The sequence below is a fragment of the Patella vulgata genome, chromosome 1 (genome assembly GCF_932274485.2).
Source record: "Patella vulgata chromosome 1, xgPatVulg1.2, whole genome shotgun sequence".
NCBI classification, from domain to species: Eukaryota; Metazoa; Mollusca; class Gastropoda; family Patellidae; genus Patella; species Patella vulgata.
The window spans coordinates 12,697,931-12,719,946 of record NC_065879.2 but is presented as its reverse complement, the minus strand read 5'-3'; the positions used below and the strand labels follow the sequence as shown (position 1 = coordinate 12,719,946).

The 22,016-nt window shown below is 37.4% G+C and overlaps 1 protein-coding gene across 3 annotated transcripts; it reads right to left on the bottom strand.

Annotated features, from left to right (window-relative positions):
- Window positions 1-7,759: 7,759 nt before the first annotated feature.
- LOC126808652 (uncharacterized) lies at window positions 7,760-10,093 on the bottom strand. Of its 3 annotated transcripts, none has more exons than XM_050533560.2 (2): window positions 9,969-10,093; window positions 7,760-8,989 (listed from the first exon to the last, which is right to left on the bottom strand). In XM_050533560.2, the coding sequence occupies exon 2, from the start codon at window positions 8,986-8,988 to the stop codon at window positions 7,912-7,914; it is 1,077 nt and encodes a 358-aa protein (XP_050389517.1). In that variant the 5' UTR covers window position 8,989; window positions 9,969-10,093; the 3' UTR covers window positions 7,760-7,911. The 3 variants fall into 3 exon arrangements, with proteins under 3 accessions (XP_050389517.1, XP_050389516.1, XP_050389518.1); XM_050533559.2 differs by lacking the exon at window positions 9,969-10,093 and adding an exon at window positions 9,779-9,910; XM_050533561.2 differs by lacking the exon at window positions 9,969-10,093 and adding an exon at window positions 9,783-9,859.
- Between the last annotated feature and the right edge of the window lie 11,923 nt (window positions 10,094-22,016).

Below are 22,016 nucleotides of genomic sequence, written 5' to 3'. Positions count from 1 at the left end.
CTGTAAGAGTATTGAAACAATGCATGTAATAAACTAAGAAGTAGTAAATCCATAAAGTTGTGTTATTATAAACATTGTCATGTTATAAATTATATGTTTAGCGGGGGGTTGGATGGCCGAATGGTTAGCATGCGCGCGCTGTATCATAGGTCTGTCATTGAGACAACTGGCATGGTTTCGATTCCCCGGTTGTACGTGACAAGGAGTAGGGTCGCCTGTCCAACTTCGTGGGTTTTCTCTGGGTCCTCCTGTTTCCTCCCACTGCTACCAGGACACTGTTTTTATTTGCATTAATTTATGTTATATTTGTAAATGGGGGGTTGGATGGCCTTATGATACAGCTCACACTTGCTAACCATTCGGCCATTCAACCCCCCATTTACAATATAACATAAATTAATGCAAATAAAAACAGTGTCCTGGTAGGGGATACTCTCAGGATGTTTTTTATTTGCCCGTATCTTCATGTGGATGTATATACTTAATTACTAAATGCAAAGGAAGTGTACATATCTTATTAGTAGGCTATAATATTATTGGACGGTGTCCAGTGTTTTCCATGGTATAAAGGTTATTGTCGTAGTGTCCTACTTTTTCACACATACATTTTATTTGACAGTAGCCTACATGTTATTGTTATCTAAACTACCTGGGTGTCATAATTCTAAAAACATACAGTGTATATGATATGATAGAGAGTTTGTTTATTCATGGACCTTATTATACATGGATTATAAGGTCCATGGTTTATCACACAATAAATACTTAAAGGAGCTAAGTCACTAATATTTGGGACCTAGAAATTGACACAAATGGGTCGCAACGCATACAATTATGTAATATGAATGTATATAAATTGATTTACATTCAATCGTTTCTGTTTTACCGTAATTTTTAATCAGTTAGGTTCGGCGAAATACGCCAGTATTTCAATCTCTAGCGTCTGGTTATTCCAGTCTACGCCGATAGTATTTATTGGGCATGGAATATATGCCTAGCCTCGTTTTTCGAGTCCCTTATTACAAATAGTGCTAAAACGCATTATGGTACACGATTCATGTACCAATTGTAAAATGTTTATTTTGTCATAAATATTGGATATCAGAAGCCCATCTTTTCCCGGTAAGATCACAACATCAATGTTGATTTGAATTGACAAATAAATCGTGTTTTCAATGTCGAAGATTTTGGATGATATTGAGTTGACAGAATTTGTTGACAGAATTTGTACGGTTCCAAGCCTGGTATTAAACACTCATGGTTTTATTAATATTTTATTAAGAATTATGCAACTCTTAGTATAAAACTAATAATAGTTTAAATTCACAATTACATTGTATATGTTGAAAACATGAGTATGAAAAGTACAAAAAACAATTACAAAAATATGTCATTTAATAAACGTGATGTATTATAATATCCAATTTGATATCTAAAAATAACTGCTATAATAATATTAAAGGACAATATTGGTGTCAGTCATTATAAAATATGTGATAGAGCTCGTTAAATATATCCCAAATATAATTTTAACACAGAGATCATTGCTACGGGGGATGTGTAACAAGCACGTTAAACTTATGTGATTGCTATAATAAAATTCAGCAATAGAAACGCTATACATATCACATAATTTATATCACTGAGCTACATTTGTATTTCTCTTTTATTTAATACATTCAAAGAACATAATTAAAATATCCAATTTGAAATCGTAAAAAAATATCATTATGTGTACATGTACGTACTACTAGGCCTCCAATCATTTCCACCCATTTCACAAATAACCATATTCATTTAAGATAATGATAGGGATATAAATACACATGGTAAGAAAACCAGCAAATGCCAAATACATGAAAATCACAGACCATTTTCCAAATTTCTTTGTCTCATGGTATCTGTTTTCATTTTTAGTCTTTTTAGCTCTCCATGCGAAATGATTCGCAACAACACCGAGAAAACAACAAAGCACTACACTGATATAGGAGACAATGATAAGTTGATTGACACTCTTCCAGGGTCTCGGCAGCAGTTCCTCCGAATTCCTTCTTCGGACTAAATAGGGTAATATGGTATTGGCCTCAAGGTTTTTGTTCTGGCTGGTGTTTTTTATATAGGGGTCGATAGAATAAGACTCGACACCCTTTTCCTCATCTCTGTTGTTGACGGTTAGTGACCCGGGTGTATATGGCTGTTCAACCACTGGATCAAATTGTTTGTTATTGTCCATAGTTTTTAAATCCTTCGTTAATAACGATTCCCCAGTTGACGCAACACAAATACGCCCTGGGTTATCTGCCAGAGTACACAATAGAAAATACTGTATGTATACTAATTATTATGTAGCCAGAGCCTTACAGTTATAGACCTATCTATAAATAAGGCGTTGGATGTAACTAATAACTATGTAGCTAATATTTTCACTGGACAGACAATTCTTGGATAGATACATTTCACTAGATGTTCACTGTTGGATAACTAAAATGCAATTTACCCTTATTAATAGTCTTCCGACTCTTCTTGTATTTGAATAAAGAGTCGAGTTATTTATAGCTCTGCCCTTTTCGAAGGGATTGTGTAATAACGGGGCTCTACGTTGGCGTGCTTGACATTCACGACCTTGAACTTTACTCGATTAAAGAACAACAAACAGTTGACGCAACAAACTGATCAGCAGTAAATATTCGTTTGGCCACAGATTTGGTCAAAGGTTACGAGATGTAAACAGGGCTAGCGCTAACCCCAACCCTAACCCAGAACCCTTACCCAAACGACCCTAACCCATAATCTCGTCAACAATTAATCACGTGCCCTAAGCTTATTTACATTTCAACGACCTTGACGAACTCTAGCTGGAGGTGGCCTTAAGAAATAGATTTAGCCTGACCATTCGCATTATAAACTTTGTAAAACAGATTTAAGCCTAAGGGACATGTAGGATTAAATAAAGTACTGACAGTTCTCGCTATAAAAGTTTAAAAAATAGATAATGAAAAGGGAATATGTTGAAAATTTCAGTCAAATTACTTGACTCGATCTGAACCGAGTTATCGCCGACACAATTACTGTGTAGCCTCGATTGATATTGCTACTTTTATTACGATAATAATCGAAGTCTCGATCATCCAGTTTTACGTTAAATCATCAACCGCAAAACGTATTTAAATCTATTGAAAATCTAGAGTATCCGATGGCATCGAGAGTTGATTATGGTCTTGGTAAGTGTATAACATTTAAGGCCTAAAGAAAGACGCAGCAGGCAGATTTAGCTCTTGAATAATGCCTGTTTAAGATGTCAGATGTTCTAAATCCAATATTTCGACATTAAATAGATATTTACACAAACAGTAAACAGATCAGGTATTTTGCAATCTAGTTTAAACATATCTATACATATATTAACATAATTAGTTTCTTGAATTTCGTAATATTTACATCCATTGAAGCGTGATGCGAACACATCGACGGACATCTTTGATTTTATATATAGATTTAAGTACTTTAATAGGCTTCGGCAAATTATGAAATTTGTCTATATTTAAATACCGGTACTAAGATTATTACATACAATATTTGTAACCATAACATAATATTCTACATAATACCCTAAAAATAATATTATTTTAAACATACTAAATATAATATTCTGTATTATGTACTATTCTATTATTCAATATACTAACCTAAATAACAACCTAAATATAATATGCTATATAATAACCCAAATATAACAACCTAAATATAATATGCTACATAACATAAATATAATATGCTATATAATAACCTAAATATAATATACTATATAATAACCTAAATAAAATATGCTATATAATAACCTAAATATAATGTGCTATATAATAACCCAAATATAACAACCTAAATATAATATGCTACATAACATAAATATAAAATGCTATATAATAACCTAAATATAATATGCTATATAATAACCTAAATAAAATATGCTATATAATAACCCAAATATAATGTGCTATATAATAACCCAAATATAACAACCTAAATATAATATGCTACATAACATAAATATAATATGCTATATAATAACCTAAATATAATATGCTATATAATAACCTAAATAAAATATGCTATATAATAACCTAAATATAATGTGCTATATAATATGCTGTATAATAACCCAAATATAATATGCTATATAATAACCTAAATATAATAATGTCAAGTATAACATTTCTCTCATAATACGGGGTAGTCGAAAGGATAGAAGGGACACACTGGGATGGATTTACCAATAGGCATGCATAGTAGGCCATTAGTCTAGGGCTCACAGGCCGTGTAATTCGAATGTTTAGCTAGGGAACCCATTGTTCGAAGCCATATTCCACATTGTCAGCTTTGGCAACTCCAAAACTGACAAGGAAAGAATTATCTAGTTGTACTGAAAGACCGAGATTAATCCACACTCGTTAGAAACAATCTTGGTATAGGGGATAGACCAGTAGAAATAAAATGAAATGAAATGGGGTTTAACGTCCTATTTTTCTGTTCCTACTGGCTAATGAAGACGGGGGTTAGTCATGCAGCATGCTACGAGGGAAATTTTGCCCAGACAGCGGCGTTATATATGGCCCACTCTTATTTCGAATTCCAACTGTTCTTTTACGTGCTAGGCCATCCGCCCTACACCACTGACAAGGGAGAATCCCGATGAACTTTATCGGCCAACGCTGGGATCGAGCATTGGACCTCCAGGTTAGCGGGCCAACACCCTACTCTCTGAACCACCGTGGCCACCTGAGACCAAATAGAGAATAGCTTTATTATGTATTGTATAAGTTTACGTTTATAAAATCTTGGTACGATCTGGGTTCTAAGGCGAACCAAGATCGGACTTAGGTATAGTGTTCGCTACTGCTGCACATCAGCATTCATGGTGCTTTACAAAACACACAAATATTTTAATAAAGAACATAACAAGTACAGTACATAATATGGGACAATGGCAGAGTTTGATTTATTCCGAGAATGCACGCTTATAAAGATGTGTTTTAATGATTGTTTAAATTTGTCTAATGTTAAAGATGACTTTACAGGATCTGAGAGATCATTTCATAGTTTAGGGCCAGCCACACTGTAGGCCCTGTCAGCGAAGGCTCGTGGTTTAGTAAATGGAACATGAAGGAGATGAGTAGTAGCTAAACGTGTTGAACGTCTATGTAAGTGGTATGAAATAAGATTTTTTAAATAGTCAGGAGCTAGATTGTTCAGGCACTTGTAGACCACGAAAAGGAGCTTGAGTTCAGCTCGTACTTTTACCTGTAGTATGTGGAGTTCTTTGGGTGCAGCAGTTGAGCTTGAGTACTTAGATACACCAAGTATCATTTTGTTGGCCATGTCTTGAACTCTTGGAAGAAGAAGCAAGGCAGAGACCGTGAGATAGATTGATATACAGACAGTTACAATAATCAACATTCGAGAACACTAGAGCATTTACTAGTTTGAGGCAGGCTAGCTTGGTTAGAAACGGTCTCAATTTCCAAAGATTAAATATTGCTAGGGCTGCATGTCGGGATTTGAGGGAGGTACGAGATTTAAGGGTTACATTTTGATCAAAGTAACTCCTAGCATTTTGACACTATTCGAACGGATCACCATGATATCACCGACTTTCACTTCGGTTGCGAGGCAATTCGAAGAATATGTGGTCGCCGTTTGACATGACTTTTGGAAAGATCTAGTCTCGTTCTTCGAGTCCCTTGTTACAAATGGGACTGAAACGCATTATGGTACACGATTGGCGTACCAATGGTAAAATGTTTATTTTGTCTTAAATATTGGATATCAGAAGCCCATCTTCTCCCGGTAAGATCACAACATAAATGTTGATTTACATTGACAAATAATTCGTGTTTTAAATGTTGAAGACTTTGGATGATATTGAGTTAGAGACTTGGCTACTTTAAAAGTGCATTGATCACTGGGGAAATCAGGGAATTCAGTGGAAATGTTGAGAATGTGGATATTGCTCCCGACGAGCGTGTATTCGCCGATGCACACATTGGCGGGTAGACTACATAAAAGAGTCCGGAGCCGTTGATGGTTAGAATAAGTTGAAATGCTACTGTCTGGGATTATCACAAGATTTTAGACCCAAAGTATTTGGGTTGATGAGATGTTCAATCTGATTAACATACAGATCTATATTTCGTTTCGTTGTTTTATATTTTCGATAACCTCCACTACATGAAGATCTGACCGATTGTAATAGGTCACGTCAGGGGTCACACGCGAGACTGTTGACACTATATATACATGTATATGACTTCAGACATTTGATTAACCAATAAGCGTTGATGTTTCTAGTGGTATACCCACGCAAAGAATAGGCCGTGTCATTGGCTAATCCCTCACATCAACCAGAACCCGGGTAAAATAACAGCTCTTCAAGATCCAAGGGTAGTAAAGACCAGTAAAACGAAATTTTGAACCTCCGATTGACGAGATGTTGAAACTCCTATTCTTTGTTTGGCATTTAAGGATGAATAATGACAATTTGATAGACCTGTTTATCTATCTGCTGTATTATATTATATGTATGAACCTGTAATTTTTATTCCACGGCATTAAAATTGGCGACCTTTACGGCAAATCATTTGTACATCCATTATCCACAGCCGCTTTCATCATTAGGGGAAATAACTCTGGGAAAAATAAAGTAGGCGTGGGGTGGGGTAAAAATGGCTACCTCTACTGCAAAATATTGATTTGTACATCCATTATCCACAGCCACGTTCATCATTATGGGGTAAAAGATAAAAGATAAAGTGGGCGGTGGGGGGGGGGGGTAAATGGACACAGCACACCAATTATTCCTACGCCGTCAACCACGAACGAAACCAGGCCCAGCGCTATTTTTAGTCTTTCTCCCCCTTTCCCCCTTTTGCATTGCGATCTTTTTGTTGACTTTCTGGTGTAAAATTAAAGAAAAGAGTTTGAATATCCATTTTCTGCCAGATTTTGGTGAATATTCATGATTTTGAGGCGGAAGCCAACGAGAGGCAAGAGGTAGTTTTAGGGCGGGAAATTTCATGTTCATTTCTCTCTACTTCCAGTTTGTGTATCTCAAGTTTTCCATGATGAATCCCATACGTGCTTTTGAGACACATGTCTCTCCATCTGTGATAGAAAGCGTTCTACCCTACGAAAATTTGGGAAAAAGTTAGAGCCTGTCAAAGTGAGGAGAATTAACATTAAAGTCAATGGGGAAATCATCAATGATCTGTGGACAAATAAGAAGGCATTGCTATAAATATATCATAAAATCAGGGGAAATAATCACTATCTTTGTCCGTAGGCTATAATGTATTTGAACTGCTATATTTTTGAGTTTAAGAGAGAGAGAGAGAGAGAGAGAGAGAGAGATGGGGTTTAGCGCCACTCGACACAAGCTAGGTCATTTCGAGGCTATTAACATAAGGATTCAATTTTATTTCAATAATTCGCTTGCGCGTAGGGGTCTTTAGCAGTGGGAGAAAACCGGAGGAGAAAACCCACGAGGTTGGACAGGCGACCTACTCCTTGTCACGTAGCCTACCGGGGAATCGAAAGCACGCCAGTTGACTTAATGACAGACCTTATGATACAACGCGCACGTGCTAACCATTAGGCCACCCAACGCCCTTTAGTTTAAGGAATCTACAGAATATTTAAAAAATATTAAAGGTGCTGAATCATATTGAGTTAGAGCTTTACGCTCTTTAACTGGGGTTAATGATGAAATGAGTCTACAATATTAGAGATTTGATACTTCATTTTGTCTATTTTAAAATAAATAATTTTAGCTTTATTTTAATATTAGAATAGTCTTATAATTAAAATTAGTCAAATAAGATGTAAGCTTCATCGTCGGTTTGTTTTATGTCCGAATATTTAAGCTATTGAATCGGAAGCTTGTATTTTGGTGATAGAGTCATAAGACGGCGGCAACTTCTCTTTGTCGTTGTTAACCAATGCTTTGGTTATCTGCAACTTTCTATTAATTTTGGCCTCCCGTTTTCCCATAGTGTAACACATACAACAGCAAAGACCCGCCAATAGAATTAAGGAAGCAGGTAGAATTGCGAAAACGCCAACCAACATGATTGTTCGTAATTGGCATTGTGTCCGAACAGAGCCTAGGTGACTAGATGATTGGTCGTTTTCTATTCTGACAATGATTTCTTGCTGTTTGCCGAAGTCGAGAGGGAGAACGCACGATTGCTGTTGATGACAATGTCTGACAGTCTGCGACAAATCATAAACTGTTTTGTTGAGTTTTAGTTGACTGTAAATAAATGTTGACTGGTCGCCACTGTCCGCTTTCTTTGTTATTACTACGTAATAATTGTCGTCTGACGTCACATCGTATTCGAGATCAAAGATTTCCATAAAGTTGCATGTCTCTTGCGCTTTGATGTCGATGGATTTTGCCACGCATGTAATCGGACAATTTCCGGTTTTCCAACTTTCCCAATTACTGTTGCCTTTGATGACCAAAACTTCGGCTTTTGGCAACATTTCGAGAATGCTACATCCTTTGACATGAATTGACGACCCGTGAATTAAATGGGAGGCATGGTATGCATAATCGTTCTCCTTTATGACGTCACGCTCAGTCAAAGTTATGACTTCCCGCCATTTCTGACTGCTTCTTGCTTCTCCATTCACAAGGAAAGCGTCAGCATTGTAGAACGTGTTTAATTCATAGCTTTTGCAGAGTAAGGTTGAAAAAGAACTAAACCAATGGCTTATAACGTATTGGTCTGTCTTGTAAAGTAATTTAGAATCGCTGTAATTGTAATTGCGTATTGTATAACTTGAACTGGCTAATGAACATACCAATACGAACACAAACAATTTAGCAAAAGAACCACAATAGCCGGAATCTTTTTTTGTCGTTTTCGAATTTTTTGTCTTCGTGGATACCTCGGGAGACGGTTTGGTTTTCTTTGTTGTTATCTGCGTCATTCTGAAAAGAGAAAATAGAACTGATGAGGAATATTTGAAATTTAAAGAAAATACTACATCGAATGATGGGACTATTTGAAATCAGGGCCCCCACAAGCCTAATTGGCCTCCCCCCTCCTCTTACATACTGCAACTGCTTTATTCAGCGCCTGCGCTCAGTTGATTTTTTTATAATTAAAGAAATTTTAAAATACAATTTATATACTTTTAACACTTTATCTAAATAACTATTTATTAAATCAACTTATGTGTAAATTTTTTATGTTTATTTTCACTTCAACTCTCCATTTAATCGAAAAACCCTATAATATATCTTGGGAAAATCATAATTATATCCTCTCTATTTCCTGAACTGATTTACACAGGTTTAGGGGAAACGAAAACCGGTGATTTGCTATCCCAGGCTAGTTCATAAATATTCAAAGGATACCTCAAATTTGCCGCCCCAAGAAGTGTTGCTCCCTCAGCCCCTCCGCCCACCACACACACACACACTTACCCCCATGTGAGGGCTCTCTTTGAAATTTAAAGAAAATACTAAATTAAATGATTAGGACTATTTGAAAAAAATTAGATTGAATTTGAATAGAATAGAGCACAGCAATAACCACAATGGTCGTATCTCTTAGTCTTGTGATCCATTCACGCTATCCGCAGACATAGGTCAATAGGTCATATGACTTTTATTGTGTAAACAACACATTTATTGAAATAAGTTTCATTCTCGACGTTTTAAGTAATTGAAAACCAGTGCCGGAATTAGATAAAGAGAGGTTCTGGGTTATTCTACCTACGAGGCCTCTCCCAATCCCCGTCCATCACCACGAGAGGCAGCAGTCACAATTGAGCAAAGCCGAGGATGATAAATGATGTTTCAGATTGCTGCTATGCTTGTAAGAAATGTTCAAGACAAAAATGGGTAAATATGGCACTGCTAATAGTAAATCAAGCACTACTGATGAAAACATTAAATTATTTACCTTATTTACGTTATAACTTGAGGTCCGTAGTTTATTTTGAGTCTATCTATCTCTGTATCTTGCTCTGTATTTATTTACACAGCGATTAGGCAATATGACATCAATGACGTATATTATCACATGATGCTAAGAATAAGATATACGTCATCAGTGATTTTTAAAGAGATGGTCACATGTATCGAGGAAATCGTTAAACCCCATTTCATTTCATTTCATTTCATTTCAGTATCGACCAAATAAAACACAGAGTAAATAATATAATTCAGTGGTGCCGGTTGTCGTATACGAGAAAGGGTGTGCTTGATCTTACGTGGCTCATTTCTTTGTTTTTGTTTTATATAAAGTTGACAATCTGTCGTAGCTTATGCTGGCTTTACTGTTGGCTTTACGGGACTGGGTCTGGATCTGATTGTCGTGAGCCAGTATCGACTGCCTTCCCATAACACATACAAGCACCCCAGGGCTAGTCGAGATCTGCGGGTGTTGTAGGATCAGGGCCCCTATCGAAGTTAATGTTTCTCAAGGAGTTTTGGGGGCAGTTTTTGGACCAGGAACACTGGTCGCTAACCGCTACTCATCTTGTTTTTCTTCTTCTTGTTGGGGTGAGGCTCTTCGAAAAAGCCTAAGGCTCATTCAATTCAAGTCCGATTGATATAAAAATTGGCATGGACCTTCTTTGAATTTGATTTTTGAATGTCATCCAACAACATGGACAGAGAAGTACGATCGTACTTGTTATTCTTTGTTATACGTCATTTTTGATTAATTTAAGTCATTACTTTCTGAACTTGTAAGATTGTCACATGCTAAATTTGTGCACAAATTATAAACAGGATATCCAATAGAAGCCCCCCCCCCCCCTAGAGCGGTAGTCCCCCACGGGCCAAATTAAACCGTGCACCCGAAGCACCCATTTCAGATTTAGTTATAGTTATATTAGTGACACATCTTTATGCCCCGCTTTCACGTTGGTTACGAATGCCACGAATCGCCCCGAATAGTGGCGAATCAAAATTAATCGAAATCCTGCTATTCGGCAATAAAAGAGAATCGGGAGTAGTTATACGAAACAGTTACGAATAGTTTACGAAAGCGTCACGGTAATTGGGTGAAAAAAATGCCGAATATCAAAGGGTTACGATAAAGGTGCGAAATGAAAGAATCATCTGCGAATTGTAGCGAGTCAGTGATGCTAGGTTCCCGCTATCACGATTCACTCTAAGATTGAAATCGTGGTTTTAATCGTAGAGCAATCGTAGTGATCCTATCAGGTCTTATATATTGAGGTCAGTCGTGGTAATTAATCGTGTTGGTCGTATCGAAACGTATCTTCACGTACCGGATAGGGCCAATCCTATCGTAACGCATCCCACGACAGTGGGAACCTAGCATTACGAATGAGTAACGAATATGTCTGATTGCTTACGAATATGCCGAATTCTGTTACGAACGTGTAAGAACCAAATAAGGATCACTTACGAACTTCAAGAATATCTACGATATATCTACGAATCGGGTCGTAAGGATATTGACATTGAGCACGAACACCCCTTCAAAGTCTCTGTTAATGAAAGTTAATACTGTTTTATCTATATTTACTGACGTATTGATAATTATAGTTTAGGTTTATATATCATGTATATATATGATGATATCACTATTAATAACTTAAAATGACCCATGAACTATAACTTATCACTATCAATAACATAAATTCAACTAGGTTTTCTTGTCCATCATTTCTTCTTATCCGAGAAAGTTCCTTGGGAGTTTCCAGTCTGCACGGTGTTCCATTGTCATAGTCTGGGAACTAGCAAATATTTAATTAACATCTCGATCGAGTACAAACAAGTTTGAGGACTGGAATTAGTAGATATCTATTTGGGGACACCACAAGGTGGCGATTTTTAAATTACAGCAAAACTTGGTGGTTTTGTAAGACATCTCTAGTACATCCCCGAAACCTGTTCCTTAGGATCTCCTGTGACAATATAAATCTTTCTGTGTAGTCCATTTGAGTGATTAACCCACGTTTGTGTAGGTCAGAGGTCGCAGTTGGTCGGTCACGCCCAATCCACCTTAAATGTATATTTCAGTACCTACCTTCATTACAAGCACAGATTATTATCAAACTGTTCCTCATGACCCCCGGGGGTTGGATGGCCCCATTGTTAGCACTGGCGCGCTGTATCATAAGGTCTGTCATTGCCCTACAGCAATACTAAATCGTCCGAGTTGGCAAACGCTGGGACTGTCTCATTCTGAGTAGGTCAAATATCTCCATTGGTCGGTCCCGCTCATACGATTAAAAGAACATAACCGCCATTACGAGACTCGAACATGAGCAGATCGCATGTTTTTTTAATCGCAAAATGATTCCTTTTGGCGAAAAAAGAAGAATCGCGGTAAACAATAGAAGGGTGCCCTAGAACTGCGGTGGTTAAGAGCGGTATTTTCATATTGCAACTCAATAGAGACGAATAGGAACGGTCAGAGGTCTACGTGATCTTGAAGCATTACATTAAAGGGACAATAACACTCTTGCTGGCTTGAAAGCTCCAGAAAATAAATAATATCTCTATCTAAGTACTAGATGTTTAAGTGTCCTACCTGTTGTGTAAATTATCCATTACATCCTATTTTACTTGTCCAGAGGGTTCGAAAATATTTTTAAATCGAAGTTTCATTTGAAAAGGTTTACGTTAGACGTTTCAAACCATTATGTTGAATTTTTCAAAATTTTTAAATAAGGTGTGTTAAGATGAAATTTGTATCATCAATTAATTGGAATATTGTAAAATAGTACAATTTGTTGACCAGAATAAAGATTGGGACATATTATTCAGTTACAACAAGAGTGGTATTGAGCCTTTAAATATCAAACGCTTTGCTTGGGTTCAAACAAGCCAAACAACTTACGCAACTCATCTTAGTGAAAAAACTGTTGAATTTTATTTAGTGTGTTTAGTTAATACTAATGCCACCCTCAAACTTGTACGATTTTTGTCATCACAAGGCGTGCCATTTCGCGTGAGTCCGTGTTTGCGCCGTCGTGTTTGTGCATTGTACACGAATAAATTACACACTGTCTACGCAATGCGCATAGGTTAAGTACTGTTCACGCACTCGCACGCATTGATACGCACCGTGTTCGAGTCGAGTTTGTATTAACGCATGGTTCACGCAAGTCGCACGCACATGGCACGAACATGGGTGCGTGCCGAAGTTTTTAAAATTTTAAAATTCTCGCTACGGCATGACACGCACGCCCGCACTCTTCCCACACTCCTCGCACACGTTCCTGAAGACTTTAATCATTGACACGCCGAAGTACGCGACATTGCAGGAACGAAAATCGTGAAAGTGTCAGGGTGGCTTAAGTCATCCCCTTGTAATTCAATTCACTCTTATTTGAATAATGTCACTTAATTACAACAAGTCTGTAAATTTAACGGACTCTGCAAACCCACTCGCGGAGTGTGGGCCAAACGCTTGGTGGCGCCAAATGATACCTAGGTCTAACACAATCACGCCAGGATCTTTATTAAAGGGTGTATGGCTCTATTTTGTTAAACCTTGAAATAGACAAAAATGGTCACAAAAGCACATATTAATGTAATATGAATGTATGTATACTTATAGGGGCCCTGATCCTACCCCAGCCGCAGACTTCTTCTCGGCCCATCTCTGTAATGCTTGTATGTGTTCTGTGAAGACAATCGATGGAGTACAGCACTGGCTCACGACAGTCTGGTCCATTAAAAAGACGTTTTATAAGGCACGAGTCAGACACAGTCCCATAAAGCCAACAGTAAAGCTAGCATGAGCTACAACCGAATGTCAACTTTAGAAAACAAAATAATGAGGCACGTAAGTTCAAGCACACCCTGTCTCGTATACGACAACCGTTATCATTGAATTATATTATTTACACTGTGTTTTATTTTGTAGCTACTGCAGGTGAAATCATCGATAACATACATCTTAGCACCATGTGATAAAATGTGTCATAACCATTCACTCATTGATGTCATATTGTCTAATCGCTGTGTAAATAAATACAGAGCCAGATAGAGAGATAGATAGACTCAAAATAAACTACGGAACTCAAGTTATAACGTAAATAAGATAAATATAACTAATGTTTTCATCAGTAGTGCCTGATTTACTATTAGCAGTGTCGGACTTACCCATATTTGTCTTGAACATTTCTTACAAGCATAGCAGCAATCTTAAACATCATTTATCTACCTCGGCTTTTCTCAATCGTGTCTGCTGCCTCTCGTCGCAAGTGGAATAACTCAGAACCTCTCTTTATCTACTTCCGGCACTGGTTTCAATTACTTAAAACGTCGAGAATTAAACTTATTTTAATCAAAATTAGTGTTGTTTACACAATAAACGTCATATGACCCATTGACCCATGTCTGCGGATAGCATGAATGGATCACTATGTTAAAGGACAATATTGGCGTCAGTCATTATCACATATGTAATAGAACTGGTTAAACATGCATTATGCAAGAGCAAAATCCATTGACATCAAATTGCAAGAGACATGCAATTTTAAGGAAATCTTTGATCTCGAATACGATGTGACGTCAGACGACAATTATTACGTAGTAATAACAAAGAAAGCGGACATTGGCGACCAGTCAACATTTATTTACAGTCAACTAAAACTCAACAAAACAGTTTATGATTTGTCGCAGACTGTCAGACATTGTCATCAACAGCAAGCGTGCGTTCTCCCCCTCGACTTCGGCAAACAACAAGAAATCATTATCAGTATAGAAAACGACCAATCATCTAGTCACCTAGGCTCTGTTCAGACACAATAGAGACTTTTGGCAAGCGGATTTTTCCCATCCGTATCCCGTATCCGTATCGTATACGTGATACGTTGCGTCAATGTAGTTTTAGAGTTTTGGCAGATTTTAGAAATTTTTGGTTTCACTAATGTGTCATTTCAGAAAGTTTAGCCCGTAGATCAACCAGTATGCAGACAGGCGGGAAAAATATGAAAACTCCGAGAACAACCCATCAAAAATAATGATTAAATATACACCTTCGTGTTCTAGAATACACATAGATTCATAAAAACGCTATGATGCAACATTTCAGCGTCTTAAAGTAGCAAAAACGATGGTAAAAAGACGACTAGTGTTATACGGACCATTTCCGTATGAAAGCCGTTCCATACGTGCTGCCGTATCCGTGTGGCGTGTCACGTATGAGAAATACACAGACATTGATGACGTCACACGCAAAATACGGATACGTGATACGGACCAGGAAATTACGCTTGCCAAAAGTCTCTATTGTCAATTACGAACAGTCATGTGGGTTGGCGTTTTCGCAATTCTACCTGCTTCCTTAATTCTATTGGTGGGTCTTTGCTGTTGTATGTGTTACACTATGGAGAAACGGGAGGCCAAAATTAATAGAAAGTTGCAGATAACCAAAGCATTGGTAAACAACGACAAAGAGAAGTTGCCACCGTCTTATGACTCTACCGCCAAAATGCAAGCTTCCGATTTAATGGCTTAAATATTCGGACAGAAAACAAACCGATGTTGAAGCTTACATCTTTTTTGACTAATTTTAATTATAAGAGTATTCTAATATTAAAATAAAGCTAATATTTATTTAATTATAAGAGTATTCTAATATTAAAATAAAGCTAATATTATTTATTTTAAAATAAACAAAATGAAGTATCAAATCTCTAGTAATGCAGATCCATTTCAACATTTACCTGTTAAAGAGCGTAAAGCTCTAACCCGGTATTATTTTAGTAAGCGTGCCCGTAAGACAAAGTCTCCTCAGACCCAGTCCCAAGTTACGGCGCAAAAAGGTCAGTTACACATATACTCTTCCAAAAAGTAGGGGATATTTAGAAACAATACAAAACTGTGGAAATGCACTTCTGTTTTTATTAGAGGTAACACATGTATGTTAATAACAGGCCAATTGCCTACACGTGAACATAAACAGTTCATATGGGCGGCTTATTGGATGGGCCCCATTTCACTTGCAAAGAGATACATTGTCAAAAGTGAAAATGGACGTTTTTTTATTTTTGTCCTAATAATGAGTAATTGCTCCAATCCTCAGACATTCACCAATTTGTCGTGGCATGCACCTAATCAACCGTCCAATCACGATTTGGGGCAATCTGGCCCACTTCTCTTGCAGTGCCACGGTCAATTCTTGCAGTGTTGTCGGTTGACGTTGACGTCGACGAACACGTCTCCCGATCATGTCCCAGACATGCTCTATAGGGGAAAGGTCAGGACTCATGGCTTGTCAAGGCATATGGACAATATGGTAGTCTTTCACGACACGAGCGCGGTGGGCACGGGCATTATCATCTTGAAAGATGAAACGTCGACCAGCACGTTGAGCAAATAAGGGGGATCTGGTGCACCTATACGGTCTTCAAAGACGGAGTGATCGCAGGTTTGATTATTTGTGCCCGATCAGCGTGGGTGGCGTGGGGTGCAGAAATAGTGCCAGCGAGCGCCTAATATGGTTGAGGGGGGGGGGGGGGGCTCCTGAGGATCAGGTACGCCTATGCGGTCTTCAAAATCACAGGTAGGATTATTTGTGTTCTCTTTGCTTGCACTGACCTACGGATTACTCTTATATTTATATTCTGTTTTAATTATATTTATACATATTTTTTATTTCATACATTACACTTTACATCACACTGTACATCATTTCTATTAAGCAGATACATACATACATACATACATATATATATATATATATATATATATATTATAGCCCTATTAGTCATATATACATACTATTTTGTATCCTTAGCCAGATTATTCTTATATGCATTTTATTTCGTACATTAAATTGTAATTAAACTGTACATATATCATTGCCCGATTATTTTTATTTCACAAATTTTGTCATTTTAATTACACTTTATAGACCTAAATTGTTTAAATGTCATTTAGTAACTGGATGTGTTATTGTCATGTGTTACTTTATAGCTCTATTTTTCATATTATGAACATTGTATACTTGAGACATGCAGATAATACAGCCATAAATCATAGTTAAATATATTTACCCAAAAATATACACAACTGACAAAGTAGAACTCTGGCTTGGAGACATTTTCTCCTTGAGTCAAGTTTTCAATACTCTTTATCTAAAAGGATATTTTTACGGTGGGAACTTTTAACTTTCTGCATTTCATTTGAAAAGCAACCATAGCTTTTTAGCTCTAAATCGCCAGAATTCTAATTTCATGAACAGAATTTCTACTTTTGATTTTCTACTTTTTACTCCAGATTGCATTTTGAACCCAATACCATTCCATACAAAACCTTTTTTTAAAAAAAAAAAAAATCTGTTTCTCACAATAAAAAAAGCAATGTTAGAATTTAACTCGGACGGACTGATTAAGTTTTAATCACAATTTGCAGAAACAGCCGGGTTTGCCAGAGAAAGTTCCTCTAGGTTTTCCGGTGTGGTTTCCCCTTGTTAGGGGTGCAGGACGGAGGGCCTGGCCCACACTGATCAGAAGTGAATATTCGCTAGTCCGCTACAGTCACTGATAGGGATGACATCGATGCGATTTATTGACCCACAAATATTATTTTATTTCCTTCTGCAAATAAAATTCTAAATCATATTTTTAAGCATTACAAAAATAAATAAAGGTGATTCAAGTAAATGCAGGTAAAAAATATTTCCTATTTGGTGTAAATAGGTATGTAAAATGAGTAAAAGGCACCATTCTGTCCGGACTAGTAGCGTTTTATGTAAACAATGCACGCACCATTAAGCCAATGATTGACGCCGCGTGATGTGACGTCACACGATAAAGCAGTCATCTTTTACACAGCTATTAATCGAACTCTATTTTATTTTGAACATTATGTCATTTCATCACTTCTTTGAGTATACATTACTGCGTATGTTGATCTGTAAGAATTGGGGAGGAAAGGAGCATGTCGCACATTTTCTTGAATTGTTCGACACCACCCAGTTTTTGCCCGTCCTTATTATTCTTGGACTGTTTCACATTTGGTTGTTAAGTTAACACCCCGTTTGCACTAATTTCACAAACGCAGAAGTAACGCAACTACAATGAACCCAGTAGCAATGATGATTCCACAAGCAAATGCTGTATATGTCCACTTCACAGATTTGTTTGCAAATTTCTTTGTCTCGTGATATCTGCTTTCATTATTAGTCTTTTTGGCACGCCAGGCGTAATGATTCGCAACAGCACCGATGAAACAACAAAACAGCACACTGATATAGGAGACAATGATAAGTTGATTGGTACTCTTCCAGGGTCTAGGCAGCAGTTCCTCCGAATCCATTCTTCGGACTAAATAGGGTAATATGGTATTGGCCTCCTGGTTTCTGTTCTTCTCCGTGTTTTTGATGTGGGGTTCCATAGAAAAGGACTCGACGCCTTCTTCCACATCTCTGTTGTCGACAGTTAAAGAATCAGGTGTATATGGCTGTTTAACCACTGGATCAGGTAGTTCATGTTTAGTGTCCACAGTTTTATCTCCTTTTAAATCTTTCGTTTCTTTTTCCATGTTGATATTACGACCACCACAAATAAATTGCAACTCTCAAAATAGACAGTTTGAATTAGTATATCTGAAAGCTATTCTTATACTGGACAGGAAATTCTCGCGTAGACGACAGGTACACACAATTCTCGAATATATTTATTTCACCAAATGTAGGCCTACACTGTAATAGGATTACTAAAACGTAGTTGAGGTGCAAGAATCTCCTTTATTTAAACCGCAATCCCGGCCCAATCCTCTTCGTTAGGTATATATATTATGCAATGGCGTAATTAAATCACGGATGTTGTTAAAAGACGCACTTGGGGATTGGCGTGTTTGACAATTGCGGCCTTGAACTTCACAAGCATTACATTGGTAAAAGGCTCGCATACAAATTTTGTTGTTAAGCTGATTTGTTTAAATATTACCAAGTTTTATTGATTGATAGATAAACAAATACTTCAAGAAGCTGATGATATTTATTACATAAAATACTATTAATACATCCTGTTTCCGGGAGCATGTAAATTATACATAGATAACATAATATGAAAAAAACATAAACAATGGATTATAATAATAAAATAAATTAAGAAAGTATGTACAATATATATAAAATGAAATGGGGTTTAACGTCTTACTTTTTTGGGCTAATGCAGACGAGCATGTACGTCATGCAGTGTGCTATGAGGTCAACGGCGCTACGGCCTACTCTTAATCTTATTCGAATTCCAACTGCCAAAGGCTCTTTTACGTGCATGACAATCTGTACACGATACGAGACCTCGTTTTTCGCCCCATGCGAACGATGGAAAATTCCCCAGGAACTTTCTCGGCCAACCAGGATCAAACACGTGGCTCCGTACAAAATATAAACAGAAGTTCCACCATATGAATACATGATAGTCCCTTATGGACACGAAAAAGACATATTTTTAAAATTAATTTTTTGTTTTGTTTTTGGTTTATGTAGAAGTGGGTGCAAACGGCGGGTTGAACATATTTTCGGGGAAAAATGGGTATAAATGAACGTCCTATACTATTGCCTACTGTTCCATCGAATTCCAACTGCCAGGGGATCTTTTACGTGCACGCCAATGTATACACAGCATATCCGATACATACCTTACCTATTTTATTTACATAAATCTATTAAGAGGTTACTTCTAATAATAGAACATACACTCAAGCAGGATACATATGTATTGTCAAATGAATATTTGGTGCGCAGAAAGTGGGAAGGGCCCATTTCATAAAGTATATCACCTATGATTCGTTTCAACCATGTAAGAGGTCATTCAATTAGAATAGGTTACTTCTAATAATAGGATATTACACACGGTTGTATTTCGTAATCAAACAATCCTTCTCACAATTTGGCCTATTGCAGGCGAAATAAAATTTTACAAAAAAAAAGTTTCACAGAGAATTACGAGTCTAGTAATATCTCTGTCAAAGATGACTGCCTTAACACGTGCCGTCACAGCACGCAGCGTCAATCATTGGCTGAATGGCGCGTGCATTGTTTACATAAGACATTAAAGACATTACTGCTTCGGGCGGAATGCTGCCTTTTAGTCATTTTAATACCCATTTACACTAAATAGGAAATAATTTATATCTACAAATACGTCAAACACCTTTATTTATTTTTCCAATACATTAAAAAAAATGTTTTAGAATTTAATTTGTCGCAGGAAAAAAGTTAAAAATGTCATCCTTATCAGTGATTGTAGCGGCCTAGCTAAAATTCGCTGCTGATCAGTGTGCGCGTGCCCCTGACACGTTCATCAAGCGGGGTAGGGGAGGGGGAGGAGGAGAGAAATGGGTGTTTAACGTTCAATCGACACAAACTATGTCATTTCGGGACTAACACATGGTTCAATTTTATTTCAATAATTCACTTGCGCGTAGGGGTCTTTAGCAGTGTGTGTGGGTGTGTGTGTGTGGGGGGGGGGGGTAACCGGAGTAACCGAAGAAAACCCACGAGGTTGGACAGACGACCATACTCCTTACCACGTACAACCGGGGAATCGAAACCACGCCAGTTGACTCAGTGACGGACCTTATGATACAGCTAGCCATTCGACCTGTTAACTTTTTTTCTTCTGTACATTAATTTCTAGACCATTTTTTGAAGTAATAGAAAAATAAATAATGGAGTTTGAAGTATATCTGGATAGAAATATATCCTATTAAGTGTAAATGAGTATATAAAATGATTAAAAGACACTATTCTTCCCGGACTATTCCACGTTGTGTAAACATTGCACGAGCTATCGAGTCAATGGTCGACGCCGCGTGATGTGACGTCATGTCACATCTAAAAGGAATTTGAACTTATATAATATAAAGGTCAGTCATCTTAATCTCAGTTATTGCAGTTACAATAACTCTGCGAAACAGATTACTCTGAGGGTCCACAGCCTTGGTAAAGGTATTACACACTTTTACACTATTTGCGTACCGGGAGCTGCCACTTTGTCAGGAAGTTCCGGTCCGATTTTCACGAAATTCGAACTCAAAAGTTATAATGGTGTAACGGTGATGAACGTTTTTTTTTTTTTTTTTTTTTTTTTTTTTAAACCCCGATTTTTCGTAAATTTCGGGGCCATAATCTATGTAGTTATGGTCCGATATATGGGAATATCGAAGGGAACCAATATCTTTGGATAGTAAACAGACATGGTTTTTCGTACAATCAATTAGTTTTTCATTGTTTTTGTCTTTTCATACTGTTACTTGATTTGTCGCAATTAATAATAACGTGTATGAAAGCCCAGAAAACTAATTATCACGTGCGGATCGCACTGACCGCGGAGACGGGGCACGCCGCTGAGAAGAATTTTTTTTTTTTTTAGGGGGGGGGGGGGGTCCCCCAAGAAAATTATCCGTCATTTCCTTGCATCTGTAGCCATTCCAAGCTATTTGGCTGATACTTTCGTCTAAGTAAACGTTCGGAAATCGTTGAAAAAGAGCCTTAAAATCGAGCAAAAAAGCCAGTTGAACATGCGACTCGAAAATTGTCAAGGCGAGCGAGGCATTATGATGGGAAAAAAGACGAATCTATTCCCTAGCCACTTCACTATTTAAGCCTTGTAACTTGTACTTTGTACTGTCCACACATGAAACAATGCTACATCAAGTTGCACTCATGCGCGTCGGTGATGGGCATGAGTGTATACGCCGCCCATTCCACAAGATGTCTGTCTATAGTCACTCTATAGGATTAGGGCACCGTCAGCTAAACAACAAGAATTCGTTTGCAAGTGGAAGCATTAATTAGACCAGACTGGTGTGTTTGAATCGATGGTTTGAGTCATTTGGGATCCCTGCAACGGGTTGGGAACGGACATATTTGGGTCTGAGAAAGGGCACTTTCAGCAGTAAAAAGGGCACTTTTGAAAATTAGGTGTTACTGATCTAATGTATAGGCTAGCTTGGGCGTGTTTATTTCTGGTTTCAAGAGATCGGGTTGGCTGGGTCTCAG

What these genes read in the sequence shown, in the direction of transcription:
- LOC126808652 (XM_050533559.2), bottom strand. Translation starts at nt 9,807, where the DNA reads ATGGACGGGGATTGGGAGAGGCCTCGTAG. An exon ending in GATTGGGAGAGGCCTCGTAG is followed by an intron (nt 8,990 to 9,778) that starts GTAGAATAACCC and finishes TTCTCTTTTCAG; the next exon opens with AATGACGCAGATAACAACAA.